Source organism: Rhinolophus sinicus, chromosome 1 (genome assembly GCF_057876585.1).
Source record: "Rhinolophus sinicus isolate RSI-liver-muscle chromosome 1, RSI-T2T, whole genome shotgun sequence".
In the NCBI taxonomy this organism is placed as follows: domain Eukaryota; kingdom Metazoa; phylum Chordata; class Mammalia; order Chiroptera; family Rhinolophidae; genus Rhinolophus; species Rhinolophus sinicus.
This window is the reverse complement of record NC_142501.1, coordinates 11430907-11448500: the sequence shown is the minus strand read 5'-3', so window position 1 is coordinate 11448500 and position 17594 is coordinate 11430907. Positions and strand designations below refer to the sequence as shown.

Genomic DNA, 17594 nt, shown 5'->3' with positions numbered 1-17594 from the left:
GCCTTGGAAAAACAGATGCATCAGGCAAAGGCCCTGCCTGGAGGGACAAGGCTATCAGGACCCCCACACATGTGCATACACATGAGCATGCACAGGCGGTGACACACTGCCTGTGCAGTGTGGCGGGGAAGCTTGGGGGCTGGGGATCAGCGGGGCGAGGGGGGGACGGACCCTGGCCCAGGACACTCCCATGCAGCCCTTAGCCCTCAGCAGTCCTCTGTTCCCACCCCATTCACCCCTGCCACATGCACAGCAGGCCCTTGGTGTTAATGCACCAACATACACTTGCTCATGGATATGGCTTGAGATGTCCTGAGTACCTACTAGGTATCCTGCACTGTGTTCACAATCCACCCCACCCCCATTCCAGTTTGTTGTTGTTACTGCCTTTCTCACCAACCTTTGCCATTGGCGTCTGTCCCCCACCCACCTCCCACACTACTGGTCAGACCAGACTGTCCATCAGTGTCTCACCTTCTCTCTGGCTGGAAGGATGGTCACATGACTCAAACCTGGCCAATCATGGCACTCTATCACCTTGTCTTTGGTGATTGACCCAAGGGGCTACCATGTGACCTAGTTGGAGCCAATCAACTTTCTTCCATGAAATTTGATGTTTGGACAAGGGAAGAGAGTATATCTACTTCTTTGGGATCAAGACCTATGATTGTAGGCTGAGGCTTGTCAGGGGTATCTTCCATGTCACCTGGAGGACTGGGACTCTGGGAGGCCTGGGCACGCAGAGCTGAGAGATGGATAGAGGGAGCATCCTGAGAAAGGTAGACAGCCATACACACGCCCACTCATGCACCCTGATCTAGACACACAGCACCTGACAAAGGAATTGCCCCAGGCCATTGCTATTGTCAGGTGTCACTGTCTTTATTGACAAGAGCTAGGGGTAGAAGCAGCAAAGGATTTCCCTAGGGGCCTCCCAGCCACCCTTGCAGAACAAGCTCACCTGCCCCAGGAATCAGGAAGGCAGGGCTGCCCAGGGAGTGCTGGAATGCCAGAGAGCCCTCTTCCCTCAGACCCGCAGATCCTGCTCAGGGGAATCCCAGACTGAGGGCTGGGCCTCTAGCCTCCAACCTCCACACAAGATCTGGTTTTGTGACCTTACTTCCCCCTGAGGGGGCCGCACACTCTCCTAAGCCCTGCCTCCCTAATCCTTGGCTTCTGACACCCCAACTCCCCCTTTGTCATGTCCTGAAGTGTTCTCATCCCCAAGGGCCAGACACAAAGAGGTCCCTGGTGAAGGAGAAGGGGGTGTAGGTCAAGCTTGGCAAGAGGACCACCTCTACTTTGTAATCTGATACACCCTATCCCCACCCATTGCAGTGTGCGCGGCAGTTTATCCAGCATGACCCATTTTCCTTCTTCAGTCCCAGGAGGCAAGCAAGCTGGGACTATCACCTCCCTTTTATGAGAGGGAAACTGAGGCCCAGAGAGGTCAAGGCTAGCCAAGATCTAGAAGTGAGTTGAAGATGTAGATTTCCCAAGTTGTGGTTCATGTGATTTCCCTGAGGACCCTCTGCCCTTGGTGGGGTGGAGGGTTGGGGGATTTAGCCAGAGGTACCACTCTCCCTAGGGCCGGTCTCACTGTTGCTCTAAGAGTTCGTCTCTGGGATGGAGTCCAGGCTAGTCCAGGCCTAGCCTGTGGTCCCACTCCAGCCGCCTTTTGTCTTGTTTTCCCTGGGCCTTCCCAACCTATAGCCCTGGAGAACTTAGAAGACAGGAGGCCTGCTCCGGACCTGTCAGACCCTGTGTCTCAGCTCTACCCTCCGGCTGCCGTCAAAGCCAAGCGCTTCTGACCAACATTGGCAGGCCCTCAAGGGGGCTGGCCCTGTACCTTTTAGAGCATTTGCTTTTCTACCCTGATGTCATCCTTTCCTTGACACTGGTTGGGCCTGGCATTGGCAACTCAGTTTCGTCGATTCAGCAACTGAGCTCAGCCCAGAGGGGCCAAGCACAGCTCAATGTCAAGGAACAGAACTGTCTTCCATCTTCCTCCTCCTCCCTCCACTTCCTCCGCCTTCTATCTCTTCTTTCTCCTCTTCCCCCTTCTCCTCTCCGCACTGTTTAGACCCTCTGCCTTTCCAGGCCAGTCTGCCTGGGCCAGGTCCCTGCCCTGGTCACTGTGAAGGGAGGAACCGGGATGATTTCTTCTCTGAGGAGGTTTCCAGAGCTCTCAAAGACCCAGAAACACACTCCCCTCTACTCCACCCCCTCCCCGACCCTACTCCCGCCACAGGACACAAAGTGAGCTGCTTTGGGGTTTGGTCGGCTGGCTTCCAAAGGGGCTGAGCTAGGCTTGGGGTGGCCTAAGCTTATGCAGTTTGGGGTCCCTCTTTAAGAAAAGCAATACAAAATTACAAGTACAAAATTTGACTCAGGCCTTGGAAAGGGCAGTAAGGGACCCTGCACCTGGACTTAATAAGCTTCCTGGAAAACCCACCTCCTCACCTCATGTCCAGGAGCACAGGGGTCCTGGCCTGACTGTGCCAAGAGGGCCTGGAGGATATTGGGTTGCTCAGCAGGTGAGGCCTGTGGCCCAGAGAGAAGAGCTGGCTCAAAGCCTTGTAGCAAGTAGGGGAGAGTTGATGGGGGCCTAAGAAATCTCACACCCCTCCTCCCCATGGGGTAAGACTTTCGTCTATTTGGGGCCCTGGTCCAGGTCCCTGTGAACCGGGCCCCAGTCCCTTTCCTATGAACCTGACTCTGAGCCCAGGACACCCCAGCCTCGGTTTATCGCTCTGAGGGCCAAGATTCAGATCAATCCATGAGGATGCTCTGTCGCTGAAGAGGATGGCCAGTCTGCACCTGTGCCTTAATCTGGGCCCTGCTCAGGAAGGTCAGCCCTGCCATGACGTTCCTCCAGTCTTTTCATCCAGCAGAGCTCGTCTAGGCCAATTGCTTCCATCCCTGAGTCACAGAGGAGAACACGAGGCTCAGAGAAGGGAAACGGCGAAGGGAAATGGCCTATCCGAGATCACGTGGTGAGTCTCAGTAGCAATGGGATCGGAACATCCCATCACGGCCCCTGGCACCTGGGGCACCTAGGTGCACCCACAGCCTCTGCCCTGTCCTCGAGCTACGCTGGCCCTCCACAGACCCCTACAGACAGCTGATATGCAGTGTGCCCGACTTTTCCCCAGCTGAGGTCTCTTGGGGTAGGAACTGCTGCTCCTTGCCAGCCATCCGGCTGGGCGGCCGCTCCTGCCCACTGGTGCTAGGCTGTGTGATCTGGCTGACCCAGCCATTCATCTCCTTCCCCTCCCCCTGCTTCCCCGCCCCCTGCTCCCCACCCTCCTCCCCATCTTCCTCCTCATCCTCCTCCTCTGTCTTCTCTGGAGGCCCCACCGGGGGCTCCTGGCTGCGTACACGGCGGGAAGGCCGCAGCAGGACCCGGCGGAAGCCCTGCTTGAAGCGGTAGGAGAGGAAGCCATACAGGATGGGGTTGGCACAGCTGTTGGCATAGGGCAGCGCCACCACCAGGAAGTAGAGGCCGAAGAAGGCGGGCTCCTCGGGCAGCGGGCACACCACGTTGATGATGTTGAGCACATAGAAAGGCATCCAGCAGAGGACGAAGAGCGCCACCACGGCCACCACCATGCGCGTGACCCTGCGCTCGGAGCGCCGCCGCCGCTGGCACGAGGGTGCCCACACCCGCCTTCCTGCTGAGCGCACCTTGACCACAATGAGCAGGTAGCAGAGACAGATGACCAGCAGTGGCCCAAAGAAACCCAGCGCAGCCGTGTAGATGATGAAGCCAGCTCTCCAGGCCGCCGCCGGCTCAGGCCACTGCATGTGGCAGGTGCTCATGCCCCGGGGCACGCCCGAGAAGACCACCACGGGCAGTACCACCACTGCTGAGGCCACCCAGACAGCCGCGCTGACGGTGCGGGCCACTGGTGTCGTGCGCCAGCGGGCTGAGCGGGTGGGATGTACCACCGCCAAGTAACGATCCACACTCATGACAGTGAGACAGAAGATGCTGGTGAACTGGTTGATGCCGTCCACGGCCATGACCAGGCGGCACATGAGGGAGCCGAAGGGCCAGTAGGACAGGGCATTCTGGGCAGCCAGGAAGGGCAGCCCCAGCATGAAGAGCTCATCGGCCAGCGCCAGGTTGAGGATGTAGACGTTGGTGACTGACAGGCTGGCTGTGTGCCGCAGGACCACATAGATAACCAGTGAGTTGCCCAGCAGACCCACCACGCACACCACCAAGTAGACCAGTGGGATCAGGACACCGCGGACGGCCAGCCCAGCCGAACTTGGGGCCACGGACATGTTTCCCAAGGGGGCATCCAGGGGCCAGGCGGAAGAGGCATTCCCAGTTTCCAAGGTCGTGGGCACCAATGAAGGATAGCCGGCTGTGTCCATGGCTGAAGGGAGGGCAGTCAGCAGCCAGCTATTAGCCTGGAGGAGGGAGGAAACCACAGGGTCATAACAGAGGATGGCTTTTCCCAGCTGCCCCTCCCCCATCACACTGAACTTGGTGGCTTATTGTGCATCCGGACAGAGTTTGACATGCACCAGCTCATTCACTGTGCACGGGCTGGCAAGGTAACCCCATTTCTCAGATGAGGGAACTGAGTCTCAGAGAGGTGGAGTGACCGCCCTGTATCACACAGCTAGGGTGTGGTGTGGGATGTAAGCTTGTCTGGCTCCAAAGGGCAGGGACCAGCACTGGCCTGTGCCCCACTGTGTCCCTTTGCCTGTGCACAATGTGAGTACTCCACAAATGTCCAATAAAGGGATCAGTTGATCATTCAGTCGGCCGATGACATCATAGGCCCTTTTCTGTACACCCATGTTTTTCAAATATTTTTGGTGCCAGTGCATTTTACATGGCAACCCAATGAAGTCATAGTGTTTCATAAAATCTCACTTGCCCTTTTTATATATGATGGTCCCAGCTGGCTGAGGCCCAACTGAATCACCCACTGCTATAGACTGAATGTGTCCCCCCACCAAATTCATGTTGAAATCCTAACCCCCAGTGTGATGGTATTAGGAGGTAGGACTTTGGGAGGTAATTAGATCATGAGGGGGAGCCCTTGTGAATGGCATTAGTGCCCTTTTAAAGGAGACCCCCGAGGGCTCCCTTGCCCCTTCTGCCCTATAGGGACACAATGAGAACATGGCCGTCTATGAACCAGGAAGTAGGCCCTCACCAGACACCAAATGTGCCAGCACCTTGATCTTGGACTTCCAGCCTCCAGAACTGTGAGAAATAAATTTCTGTTGTTTTTACATCCCCCGATCTGTGGTAATCTGTTATAACAGCCTGAACAGACTAAGACACCCACCAACAGGTCTCAGCCCTCACATCTGAAAATACTGCTGCAGATTACAGGTCCTTAACCTTGAACCCAGGTCTCTAGATGAACTTCAGAGGATCCGTGACCCCCTAAAACTCTGATGAAAGTTAACGTGTTCGCGTCTTTTCTGGGCAGAGGCCAGAGCTTTCATCAGATTGAGAACCACAGGTTCAGGGGTATCCTCTCTCCTGGGGGTCCAAGCCCTTGGGGACCTTCTCAGTCTGGCCCATCCAATGTGTGCCCGCAAAGGCCCTGCCCAGGATGATTGGCTGTGAATCTGCTGGGGGTTGAGTGGCTGGGACCCTTTCTCCCCACAGAGGGAAACTTGTGGTGGAGAAATTCACAATACACTGGAAGTAAGCACAAGAATAGCCTCTTGCCCCTGCACCAGCAGGCCAGGCTTCCCTGAGAAGAGGGCATTTCAGATGGGTCTTGAAGTGTGAGTAAGAGCTGCTCAATGGCGCCGTGGGAAGCTGCATCCCCACTTACTTTGTTAGCACCTGTCGTGCCTCCCACACACGAGAGGACTCCTGCCTTCCCTGCTAAACTCGACTCTCCTGCAGTATGGAGACGCTCTTATTCAGCTTTGAACCTTTTCCCGGCTCCTTCCTGTCCCTTTCACACAAGAATAAGCTCCGCATCAGTGTTGGAGGCGTGAAATGAATCAGAGGAACCAGAGTGGACAAATCTTGATGCAAAAGGGGGATGAACGGCTGACAGTGGAAATTCAGGTCCCGCTGGGAAAGGCCCCCTACCTCCGGATTTGCTACCCTCCCTCCGCAGCACTTCCTGGCTCTCAGGAGGCCCAGTGACAGACTAGAGCTGAAATCTGGTGTCTTCTTTGCGCCTGGACCTCCCACTTCTTCCTAATAATCTCCCCCCATGCGCAATATCTTCCTGCCATCCCAACACTGGGCTTGAAATGCCTCCAGAGGGAACTGGGGACCGCATTGCCCTATAAGGACATCACCTTGAGATGCAAAGCTCCTGGAAAGGGGTGGGACCCTAACTCAGAGCAAACAGCTCAGGGTGGGCAGGGGTGCCTGGGTGCCCCTGCCCAATGACCTGGGGCACCAGGCAAGCAATGCCAAGAATGGCAAAGAAACCCTTGGCTGTGGCTCATCCTAATGATACCCCAGGCTGGTCTCAGAGCACCCCTATTTCCTGTTACTCTAAGCCTGGGGGGAGACCCCCAGACTGTCCTCAAGCCGCTGATCACTCAGACCCTCGTCAGCTCTCCTGAGCTGGGGACAGCGGCACTAACAGAGAGGCTATCTGAACAGTGGGCTCATGGGATTGTAACAGTGCCGCCAGCTCCCTGTCACTGATCCAGATTGCCAGGTTCCAGACTAAGCTGGCGACGTGCTGCATCTTATGGGGTCTTACAAGGAAGACACTAATGTCTGTCATCGCCACTGCATAAACAGGGAACAAAGGTGAGGCCACATGCTCTGGTCAAATAGCTAGGAAGGGGCAGCACTGGGAGGGCCCTCTCCCCATCCCCCTCCAATTCACAGGCCGGCAGAACGAGGCCAGGCCTGGGAATGCACTTGCCTAAGAGTCACAGCTGCTCAGGGCACCCAGCTGGCATCCAGCTCTCCCACCAGCCTGTTCAGAGCTCTCCTTGCTTGAACTATTAGAGTCAGGGACCCAAATCCCTAGACACTTGGAGACCTAAAAATAGAATTTTAGATTCTTAGAACTGAGTTGTAGAGTCATAGATCTTTAGACTCTGTGTCCTTGAATCAAGGAATATTAGAGTTCCAAAATGCTGGAATTAGCCCTTTTTAGACCTGGGATTGCAGACTCGGGGACCTTAGCATCCTGGCTTCCTTGGCCAGGGAGCCCTAAGTCACCCATCCATCCAATTGTCTCCCTGTGCACAGATCCTCTTTATAGCATCCCCACAGGGTGGCCAAATCCAACCCAGCGCTGGAGGAGGAAGGAGAGTGCTCGTTCCCAAGAGAGGAGCAGTGAGCAGGCAAACCTGATTGCCAGGCGGTACGGACAGATACCCTCCCCCACGGAAGCCTGGACGTGAGCTCTGAGGACGGCCCCCCTCCCACCGAGCACATACATGTGTACCCCCTCACACAAGCACACATGGCCCTGATGGAGGAGGGACAGCAGACCCACCAGGCCCTGGCTTTGTCCCAGCCCCTCCAGGAGCCCGGCACTCCCCCACGGATGCCCTGCCCCCACCCTTACCTGGGCTCATCTTCCCTGTTGAGGTTCAAAGGGCCAGGGTGCCAAAAACAGGGAAATGACATTTTTCTGTAGGCGACAGCCAGACCTGCAATTTTGGTGCCACCTTGTCTTTAAGGAGCTGGCATACTGTGCATGATCTAGTTCATCCTGGGGGAGGAAGGACTCTTCCTCCCTGTCTGGTTTATCTTTGGCACAAGCTTGCCTGAAAGCTGGGGGCGGACTCCTCAAAGAATGGTTAGGGAGAGGATGGAGGCCCAGAGAGGGTGAGTGGCTGCTCTGAGCCCCACAGCAATTTAGGATGGCACCTCAGGGACACCAGACACCCCAGTGGTTCTCCCTGTGTCTGCCCCCAGCCCCTCTAGAGTGCTAGCCTTCAGGTGCAGGGATCCTGAACTATTTATTTCTTTAACCCAAGCACCTAGCTCAATACCCAGAACATTGAGAGTCATGGACAGACCAAGAAGTTCAGAGAGTAGAGCTCCAAGTGAGCTGAGGTGTTGCTCCTGGGTAGAGGCCTCAAACTCACATCATGAAATCCTTACAGAGCCCACGAGGGAGGGTTTTGCGAGAGGAGGAAGTTGAAGCTCAGAGAGGTTCAGTAAGTTGCACAAGGTCACCCAGCTGGTAAGTGGGAGGCCAGCATTCAAACCCAGTTGTGCCTCCTTCTAAACCATCAGTAACTCCTGACCCTGCTGAGAGGAATCAGGGACTGGAGCAGCTCTGGACAATGCAGGCTGCTGGTCGACTCTGCACTCTGCTGGCCGACTCTGCACTCTGCTGGCCCTCTGCTCCCCTGGGCCTTCCCCCAAGAGGCCCAGATTGTGCTAGTCAATGTCAACGACCTCCCTCCCATCCCAGGCCTGGAATCTGACCCCAAGGGACACACCACAAGCCCTAGGTTGGGGGCTTGGGCTCTGCCACAGAGCGATCATGCCAAATTGCTGTGTGACCTTGGGCAAGTCACTTCTCTCCTCTGGACCTCAAATTTCCTCCTATTAAAATGAAGACAAGCATACCCACCTCCCAGGTTTGCTGTAAAGATTACGCGGGAATGTGCTGAGCACAGTGCCCAGCACAGACAGGGAGCTCAGTCAGGAAGCCTGGCAGGTGAGCCAAGGGGGCCAAGTAACATGATGCTTCTGGTTTCTTCCAGCTCTGACACTGCTGTGCTGTGAATCCAAGATTCTAGAATCATGGCATCAAATTCCAAGATGGATGTCCCCCCAACCCCTGCAGCCCACCAAGAGGTCACAGGAGGGCCTTTTACCCTGAGCCTTCCCACCCTCTCCCAGCCCCCAGCTCCAACCTCCCAAGTTCTTTCTGGACAGAGGGGGGACTCCAGGACCCCACCCTCCAGGACCCCACCCCGGCCCCAGCCTCCTTACCTGCCCGTGGGGTGAGGGCTCCCCTCCTTGCTGCCAAGCTGGTTATCATTCTGCTGCCCCGTCTCCCTGCCCAGTCCCCAGGTGCCCCCAGAGCACCCCGTAGCTGGGATCCCCACACAATGCCCACTTCTATACCGCTTGCGGCCCGGGCCCCCTCCTAGGCCTGTGGTAGCCACGTCTGCCCACAGCGCCTCTCCCATCTGGTCTCCGGCCGTGACTTCCCACCAGCGCCTGGTGCGTCACCCCCCATCTCCAGGACTCCTCCTGGAGGGTAGGGGCACAGATGGGGGTTCTGCAAGCAGGAGCCCGGGGTCGGGGTGGAGGAAGAAGCCTCCCAAGGAAAGAAGAAAAATGGGGACCAGAGGACTATTAAGGAGCCAATAGAGATAGAGGGAAAAGGGGTGTCAGTCGGAGGTGGGGAGAGAGAGAGAGAGAGAAAAAGGAAGAGAGAGAGAGAGAGAGAGAGAGAGAGAGAGAACAGTGAGTGGGTGGAAAGCCAGAATGAGGGGGAGTGATGCGAAATGCGTGACAGGGAGAAGAGAAGGAGGAGGAAAGAGAGCGAGAGAAGGGGCGAGAGGGAGAGATGCGGAGAGAGGCAGGACTAGAGAGCGAGGAAGGAGAAGGAGGGGGTGGCAGGGAGAGTGACAGAGAAGGATTGTGCCACAGATGGTGACATGGAGAGCCAGGGAATGAGGGAGCAGGAATGGGGGTGAGGGAGGGGCTGGGAGGAGGGGCTGAGGGGCTGGAGAGCAGGTGCTGGGGTGAGGGAGGAGGGACAGCAGGGTAGGGGAGGAGGCTGGGGGTGGGGGGCAGGCCCTGTTACCGGGGAGATTTCAGCCACCCACGCTGGCCTTGGCTCCCACGGGGGGTTGAGAGAAGTGTGGTGCTCAGGGGAGCTAGGGACTGAGAGCCAGGGGCCAGACGCAACCCCCCGAGACCACCATGGCACACATCCCCCAGGGTGACAGCTGGGTCCAGAGGCCAGGTGGGTGTGGGGTTGAGCAGTGTCACCAAGAGGCCTGGGAGTATGGGGTGAGCACTGAACTGGGAGTCCAAAGTCCTATTCAGCAGCCACAAGCTAGACACCAGCCACAGAGGAAGGCCAGGTGGGGGTCGTTAGTCGTGAGACTGGTTGAGTCTGGAAGGCGCCAGGCAGGGTGAGGCGTGGAATGACAAGGTAAAGAATAAACACGGCAGGCTCTGAGGTCCAGGAGGCAAAATCAAAGACGTGATACAGGAGAAAACAAATGTCTATCCTTTGTAAACTGACAAAATTCAAAATAGAATAATAATAATTGACAACAACAAGCTTTTGTAATACAGGTCTACTGCTGAGAAGAATAGAATTCTTTTGCAGGGGATAACATTTGGCTTTCTTGGAGTTCAAAGTTCGTTTTTCCCCTCATCAAATCAGTTGCAAGCGGTCATCTGTAAAAGCCATTCTTACCTGGCAGGCTGCATACAAGCGGCAGGCAGGTTTGGCCCCTGGGTTTAATATGCTCTGCCTGCGGCCTGAGCACAGGCCTGGCTGCTCCTGTCACTGCACCCGGCTTGTGCTGACTGGCCACGTGACGTTGGGCATGATGTCCCCACTCTAGGTCTCAGTTTCCTCATCTGGGTCACGGGAGGTTAGACTAAATCAATCCTAAGATCCTGTCTCAATGGGAGCATTACAAACCCCTAACGGTCAATCAGTAATGAAGGCTATTTTTGTTAATACTATAGCCGCTGCTTCACGCACATTCTCAGCCATACCCACCGTGGTAAGCAGAGTTAGTGCATCCAGTTTACAGATAAGGAAGCTGGGGTCAGAGAGGGAGAGCAGTTTACTCAGATCACACAGCCAGGGAGTGGAGAAACCCAACAGCCTGTGCCAAAGGTGTACTCCCAAGCACCTTGCCACCAAGCGGCCTGACCCCTTCTCAGGAGGGCAAGCGGGTAGCTGTCAGGGAAGAGCAGGAGGAAGGAAATGAGTCTGTGTTGAGCATCGGCTGTGTGCCAGGCACCATCCAGGCCCCATTCCTCAGGACCAGGGCTGCACCTACTTGGTCACTAGGTCCCCAGGGCTGATATATAGCAGGTCTTCAAAGAACCAGGAATCCAATTCCTCCAGAAGTGCCTGCCATCCTGGCTGCTGCAGCGCACAATGGGACCCAGGACACATCTGCTTGCGCCTGGAGTCCCCAGCCCCTTGACGCTGTCCTTCCACTCGCCCCGGGGGCCCAGGGCAAGGCTCTTCTTCCAGGCTTCAGTCTTCTGTCTGTATAAGTTCATGAGGAGTATGAGAGCTCTGAGGCAGCTCCTGGGAGTGAGGGAGGGGTTCCGTGGCACTGCCCCTTCCCTGCCCAGGGCCTCCTGTGGCTTCTCTTCACCCACCAGGCTTTATACCATTCCAGCCTTGCCACCTGCCCCTGTCTCCTCCTCTGCTGATTTCCCTTGCCTACCTATGCTCCAGGCACACCCAGCCTCATTCATTCATTCATTTGTTCGTTCAGTCAGTCATTCAGTCTTTCATTCGCCATTAGATGGGTGAGTTCAGAAGGCCGTTCTGAAGCAGTGAAAGAGACTGAGCAAATGTGTGGGGAAGAGCCCCAGGCAGAGGAAAGGGGAGGTGGGGACAAGCTTGTGTGTTTGAAGGATAGAGAGGAGACTGGTATGGCTGGAAAGGAGGGAGGCAGGGGAGGCCACCATGTCAGACCATGTAGGGCCTGTTGTCTGAGTCTGGTTGGGTTGGGAGCCTCCCAAGGTGTGAGCAGAGGAGTTGGTGACCTGATGCATGTTTTTCAAAGGCTCAGCAGTCAGGACCCAGTGAGTGTGTGTTCTCTTCAGGGCCTTTGCACAGGCTGTTCCACACCCCACACCTGACCCCCACGCACACTGTGTCTCACACCAGCTCATCCCCACATATAAGACAAGTCCTCTTCAGGTGCCTCCTCCTGAGCCATCCCTGCCCTGGGTTAACTAGGCCCCTCCCTGAGACTTCCCAGAGCTCTCACCCCCATATGGCCTCTGATCTGAGCTCATCAAGACTCAGCTCAGGGACCTGCGTCCTCTGTGCTGGTCTGTGAGCTCTGGAGGGGAAGACTGTGGTTCCTCACTCTGTCCCCAGGCCTGGCATCAGCCTGGCACAGTAGGCATTTGCTGCATGTTTAATGAGGAAAAGAAGAGAGATAGATGGTTAGTGGGCAGGATGGTGGAAAGGAGGGGAGACTGAGCGTCTGCTGGGGGCCGGAGGGGTTCTGAGCACCAGGCTGGGGGCAGGTGTGACCTGAGTTAGACACCAACACAACTCCCACCCAGGGGCTGTCCAAGAGCAGAAGTGACCCTGACCAGCCCCTCCTCCTGGGAGTGGCAGGGCAGAAAGAGGAAGTGCAACTTTATACCTGTGAGCTTTGGGGATCAGGGGATGCTGGGTGTCTGGGAACCGTGGGGTGGCCCAGCCCTGCTCGGCATTGAGTTCCTGGAGTGTGAGTGCCTCTAACCTCAGGCCTGAACCCGGCACTTCAGTGTTGTCATGTCTGCCTTGTAACCTGGAGGGGCTTCCTGGCCTGACTCCCCAAGATAGGACAATGCTATGTCTCTCCCATCACACCTTGGCTTCCTCAAAACTAGGGCCATGTCTCCACCCTCAGACTGGAAGTCACCCCAAGTGCAGAAAGTGGGCCTCCACCATCAGACAGGTGGTTTTCCAGGAGCTGGGACTCAGGCTCCTCCCGTCCCTGAAAGCCAGGACAGAGCCTCCTCTGCCCTGCAGTGCTTATGCCAGAGCCAACCACAATGCAGGATGGAGGCCTCCACTACAGATGCTGTGGTCTGTCCTCTCAAATAAGATGAGATGAGCCAAAATGTGTTCTCAGCCCAGCTCCTGGGGCTTTGTCACTGGAGTCCCCTTTAAGGGTGTCCTCTGGTTCATCAGTCCCTGCTGGGTCAGTCCCTACTGGGGTTAAACCTCAGCTTTGCCATTTATTGCTGTGTGACCTTGGATCTGTGACTTAACCTCTCTGAGCCTTAGTCCCCCATTTTAAATACCTACTACATAGGGTTGCTGCAAGAATGGAATTAGTTAATTTCCTTCTACAGCAGCAGTTCCCAGGGGTACTACTCTTATACTCTCTGAGCCAGCAGGCTTATCAGGGCATGTACTTTTGTCAGCACAAGAGAGCATGCCCAAGGGCACAGACACACTCAGGTCTCTCCTTGTGATACATATGCTAACAACCCACTGGCCAAAAGCAAGTCACATGACCAAGGCCAGCATCATTGGAGAACAGAAGTACGCTCCTCCCCTGGTGAGTGTTTATTGGGAGGGAGTAATACCTGCTAAGCATCATCAAATCTGCGACACCCCCAATAATCAGTCTAGAGCCTCACCCCCGCCCACTCAGTAGCCAGTGGCCTTGGGTCCAGAGCTCTCTGGCTGGATTTTTCCTGCCCGCGTTGGAAAGGAATGGTCCCACAGCTTCAAAGTGCAGAGGGGAAGACCTGGAATCTAACAGCTCCTTAAACAGCCTTCCAAACAAAGCCCCTGCTTTCAGCCTCCTACCTTGGCACCTGGGGTGTCTGGGTCCCCAACCCGGGAGACTCCCTGGGGTTCTGCAAGGCCAGTTGATTTGCATCTCTTCCATCTCCAAACCTCCCCACCCACCTCGTCACGGAACAGCAGGCAGTTCCGTTTGCCTTGCAGAGGCTCTGTTAAATCATTTACCACACCTCCATCTGCTCTTCTGCTTGGGTGCTGTGGTTTGGGCTCACAGGTGTCGCCTGGTTTCTTTAAAGACGAGAGTTTGTGTTTCTGTTTCATGTTCTGCTTATCGTGGTGGCTGCTTTTCAGCAAGGTGGAGGGAGCGGAAACCTCTCTACCTCGGCACCGTGAGGCCAGAGTCTCTTCCTTTCTATACTGAATACACTTCTGTGGTATGTGGATCACACCACATGGCGGGTGTTGACTTACACGTCTGTCTCTCCCACCGGCCTCTGAGCCCCTGGGGAGCAGAGGGCTGGGTCTCACCCCTCTCTTTACCTCCAGCTGCTGGCACAGTTTGACACAGAGCATGGTTAGTACATGGTAACTGAGTTGAACTTCAGATTATACAGATGACTGCTCATTGTGTCACCTCCCTGGAGGCTTTCAGAAGTCTTCTAGAACAATCCTAGATCTCTATCTCCCTCCACTGAGCCTACCGTGCCCTGCTTCCCACAACCAATGAAGCCCGGCTGAAGTCAAATGACCCCACAGGTGAACATTTCTTGGGCCGTGTGGGAATGAAGAGGATAAGAAGGAGAGGTAAAAGATCAAAGGAAAAGACAGCAGGAACTTAGGCCCCCAAAAGTCAGAAAAAAACTGTTGTTGGAAAATTGTTTCGGTATACCATTTTATCATCTCTCACGACTGTGGGAGGCTGGGCTCAGCTGGGTGGCTCTTCGGCTCCACATGACGTTGGCTGAGGCTGCATTCATTCTCGGACTCGACTGGGCTAGCACATCCAAGATGGCTCATGCCCACGACTGGTGCCTTGGCAAGGATGGCGGGAAGGTTGGGCTCAGCGGGGTCACTGGAAGGGTTGGTTCTCTCTCTCCATTAAAGTCCATCCTTTCATCTGCTTATTCATTTACATTAACAACAAACATTTATACAGCATGTATCACGTACTTGCTAGGGTCATGGTGAGCCATCCAAGCAGAAGGGACATTTTTCTGGGCTCTCTGAAGACTTGGCAGCTCCCCATTGGGCTGTGAGCTCCTAAGAGCAGACCCACGCTTAACCCACCCTCAAACCCTGTGTTTAGCACATAGTCTCAATACCTGTTTGCTGAATGATTACATGATCGAATGAATCAATGCTGTATAAGCATTTTTGAGGGCAACAGGAGTCCATTGCGGCATCTGAGTGGCAAATGTGTTTGTTAATGAGGAAGATCCCCCAGTTGCCTAGTGGAGGCTGGAGTATCAGCAGAGGGAGTGGAGGCAGGAGGCCAGAAAGGAGGCTGTAACTACTGTCCAGAGACGAGATGCAAGGCCTAGAGCAGGCAGCAGCAGTGGTGGGCCTGATAAGGAGATGCGTTTAACAGATTTGAAGAGGCAGACTTGTCCACGTTTGGTGACCAGTGAGTGTGGGGTTGAAGGAATGGGAGGAGCCAGGGGGACCCCCAGACCTCTGCTTTGGAAGAAGAAACAAGGAGAAGCCAGGCTCCGTGATGGAGAGCCCTAAATGAAGTAGTCTTATCTGGCCAGTGCCTTCCCGCCTGCCAGGTGATGATTGCATGGCAAGGGGCCACGTTGGACTGGGTGGGTGGGTGCTCGGGAGTGGTTGCTGTCGAATCACCATGTTGTCAGCTCCTGCCCACAACCAACAGTTCTTCCTGTTTCAAAACAGTTTACTCTTTCCTATCGAAAGAGCCTCTGGTCCTCAGCCAATTTGTAGAGCAGAAACAAGTGACTCACCCCGTAACCAGTAACCGCTGGGCATAGTGATACGTTGGAAAGAGCACAAGGCTAGGAGTCCTAAGACCTGTGACAAATGCCATCAGCTGACAGTAACAGAAGTCCTGACCAACAGCGAGTAAACAAATAGGTATTAATAGTTTCATTTTCATTTTGTTCCCATAATAAGGCAGCCATTGGCTTTGGTTCAGCTGCGCACCAAAATTGTCAAAGATCCAGGCTCCTTTTATCTTTCTGTTCCTCTATTCTTAGCATGTTAGCTTGTATCTTCATGGTTGTGCTTCAAGTTTGCAAGATGGCTGCTACAGCTCCAGACATCTTATCAGTATTCCAGACAGGGAAGGGGACAAAACAAAGGGCAGTTCAGCTGGGCCTATCATTTTTTATGGAAGAAAACAAAAACTTTCACAGATGTTACCTCTCCAGCTGACTTTCACTTATGTCCTGTTGGCTAGAACTGTGCGATCTTAGAACTCCCAGCTGCAAAGCAGGCTGGGAAAACAAGTATTTTTGTCTGGGGCTAGATACATTGCTGCTTTGCATGAAGCTAGGAGTCTACTAGCAAGGAGGATGGGTGTAGTAGAAGAGGGTGGAAAAGCAGAGTGTTGCCTTAGTGGGTTGAGCTCTCTAACTCCTGTGCCCTCCTGTGTCTCCATTTCCTTCTCTGAAAAAAAAGAGCTGTTTATACTTACCTTGGAAGGCTACTAGGGGGATTAAATGAGATAATATGTGCTAGGTGAGCCCCCCACAATGGTGAGAGAATGTATTTACTGACGTTATTATTGAAATAAAACAAGGACTGTGTCCACTGGGGTAGGTTCGGGGGAAGAAGCCAACCCTTGGCGTGCAGGGAAGTTCGAGGAGCAGAGAAAGTTTTTCTAGGAAAGGGGACCAGAACAGCTGTGCAAACTCCTCAGAGTGCAAGAAGGGTGAATGTGGCTTTGAGGAAATGAGAGTTCAGTCTGACAATGGGGATGTGAGTGCAGGAGGAGAGAGGGGGGCGGCGTGTGGCCAGGCTTCTCAGGCCATGGGTTACAGGACACAAGAAGAGCAGGGTGCAAAAAGAGACTCCCCTTGGACTCTAGTTGACTGGAGGGGTCGCCTCAGGGCTTTTAAACATTGAATGGATTCAGGTGTGGGCTCTGACCCACCACATCTGTGTTTATGTCATATATGTGTTGGTTTTCATGTGTTTTTTTATTTGTTTCATAGAAGTAACTTTTAAAACATAACAGACTCATCTGAGCTAAAAGTAATCAAGGCCGTAGGGTTCTACCCTCACCCCCCGACCCGGGCCCTTTCAAGAGGGTGAGGCTCCTGGGAGTCAGTGAGCTGGAAGGTCCTGCCTCAGAACTTCAGGACTTTGGGGGCAGTGGGGGTGGCCGGGACACTGGGAGAGCAGAAAACAGAAACCCAAAGCATTTCACTGGCTGGGCATAGGGGCACTTCTGAGCTGTAAGGGACAAGGTCTTGTATCTCTTTTTTTATTCCTTTATTTTAGCCTCTCTAGAGTGTCAGCACACTAGGTAAGGAACTGAATCCCCACACCTGGGTGCCACCTGCCCCCCACCTAGAACAGTACCTGGCACAGACTAGGTGCTCAATAATTGTGTGTTGAATAAATGGATGAAATTTAGAAAGAGGTGCGTAATTCTACACTGGAGTGGCGAGTCTGGCATTGGTAAATTGAGAAACACTAAGGCGACCAACTCCATACCAGGAACCACTGTGCTTTATGGATGAACTTTTTAAATCTTTTCAATGGCCCCATCTTTCATCTAAAGAAACTCACCTTTAGTTAGTACCTGCTGGAACTGGCAATGCTTCCTTACACTTTTGGGACACTCTCCTGTGACCTCCAGGAGTAGAGGTGGGGATTTCTGGATGCCAACCATCCATATTCCCAAATTCCAGCATGGCTCTGGGTCTCCATTTGGAGACCAAGGCCTCTACCCTGCTGTATGTGATTTGTCAGGGTTGTCCCCACTCCTTGCTCTAGCTAACAAGTAATCCCGGCCTGGCCAATCAGGGCACAGCATCTCGCTGCCAAATATGATTGGTTGAAAGGGTCCGATCAGACCCTGAGCTGGTCCAATCAGAGCAAACCTTAATTAGAACTTTGCCTGGGCAAACACTTGCTCTTTTTGGTTGTTGTTGAACTTGAACCTGGAAGGGTGGAGTCCTGAGAGTCACCTTCCTGAGAATGAACCAGACAGCAGAAGACAAAATAAAG

The 17594-nt window shown here is 54.3% G+C and overlaps 1 protein-coding gene across 9 annotated transcripts; it reads right to left on the bottom strand.

The window, feature by feature from the left end:
- Positions 1–861: 861 nt before the first annotated feature.
- On the bottom strand, positions 862–17526 carry SSTR3 (somatostatin receptor 3). Of its 9 annotated transcripts, none has more exons than XM_074326355.2 (6): positions 13464–13563; positions 11917–12061; positions 10680–11180; positions 8921–10573; positions 8556–8704; positions 862–4422 (listed from the first exon to the last, which is right to left on the bottom strand). In XM_074326355.2, the coding sequence occupies exon 6, from the start codon at positions 4384–4386 to the stop codon at positions 3115–3117; it is 1272 nt and encodes a 423-aa protein (XP_074182456.2). In that variant the 5' UTR covers positions 4387–4422; positions 8556–8704; positions 8921–10573; positions 10680–11180; positions 11917–12061; positions 13464–13563; the 3' UTR covers positions 862–3114. The 9 variants fall into 9 exon arrangements, with proteins under 9 accessions (XP_074182456.2, XP_074182457.2, XP_074182453.2 ...); XM_074326356.2 differs by having other exon boundaries at positions 8921–10534; XM_074326352.2 differs by having other exon boundaries at positions 8921–10862; positions 10966–11180.
- Between the last annotated feature and the right edge of the window lie 68 nt (positions 17527–17594).

Coding starts and splice junctions, on each gene's coding strand:
- SSTR3 (XM_074326351.2), bottom strand. CDS start 4,386: ATGGACACAGCCGGCTATCCTTCATTGGTGCCCACGACCTTGGAAACT.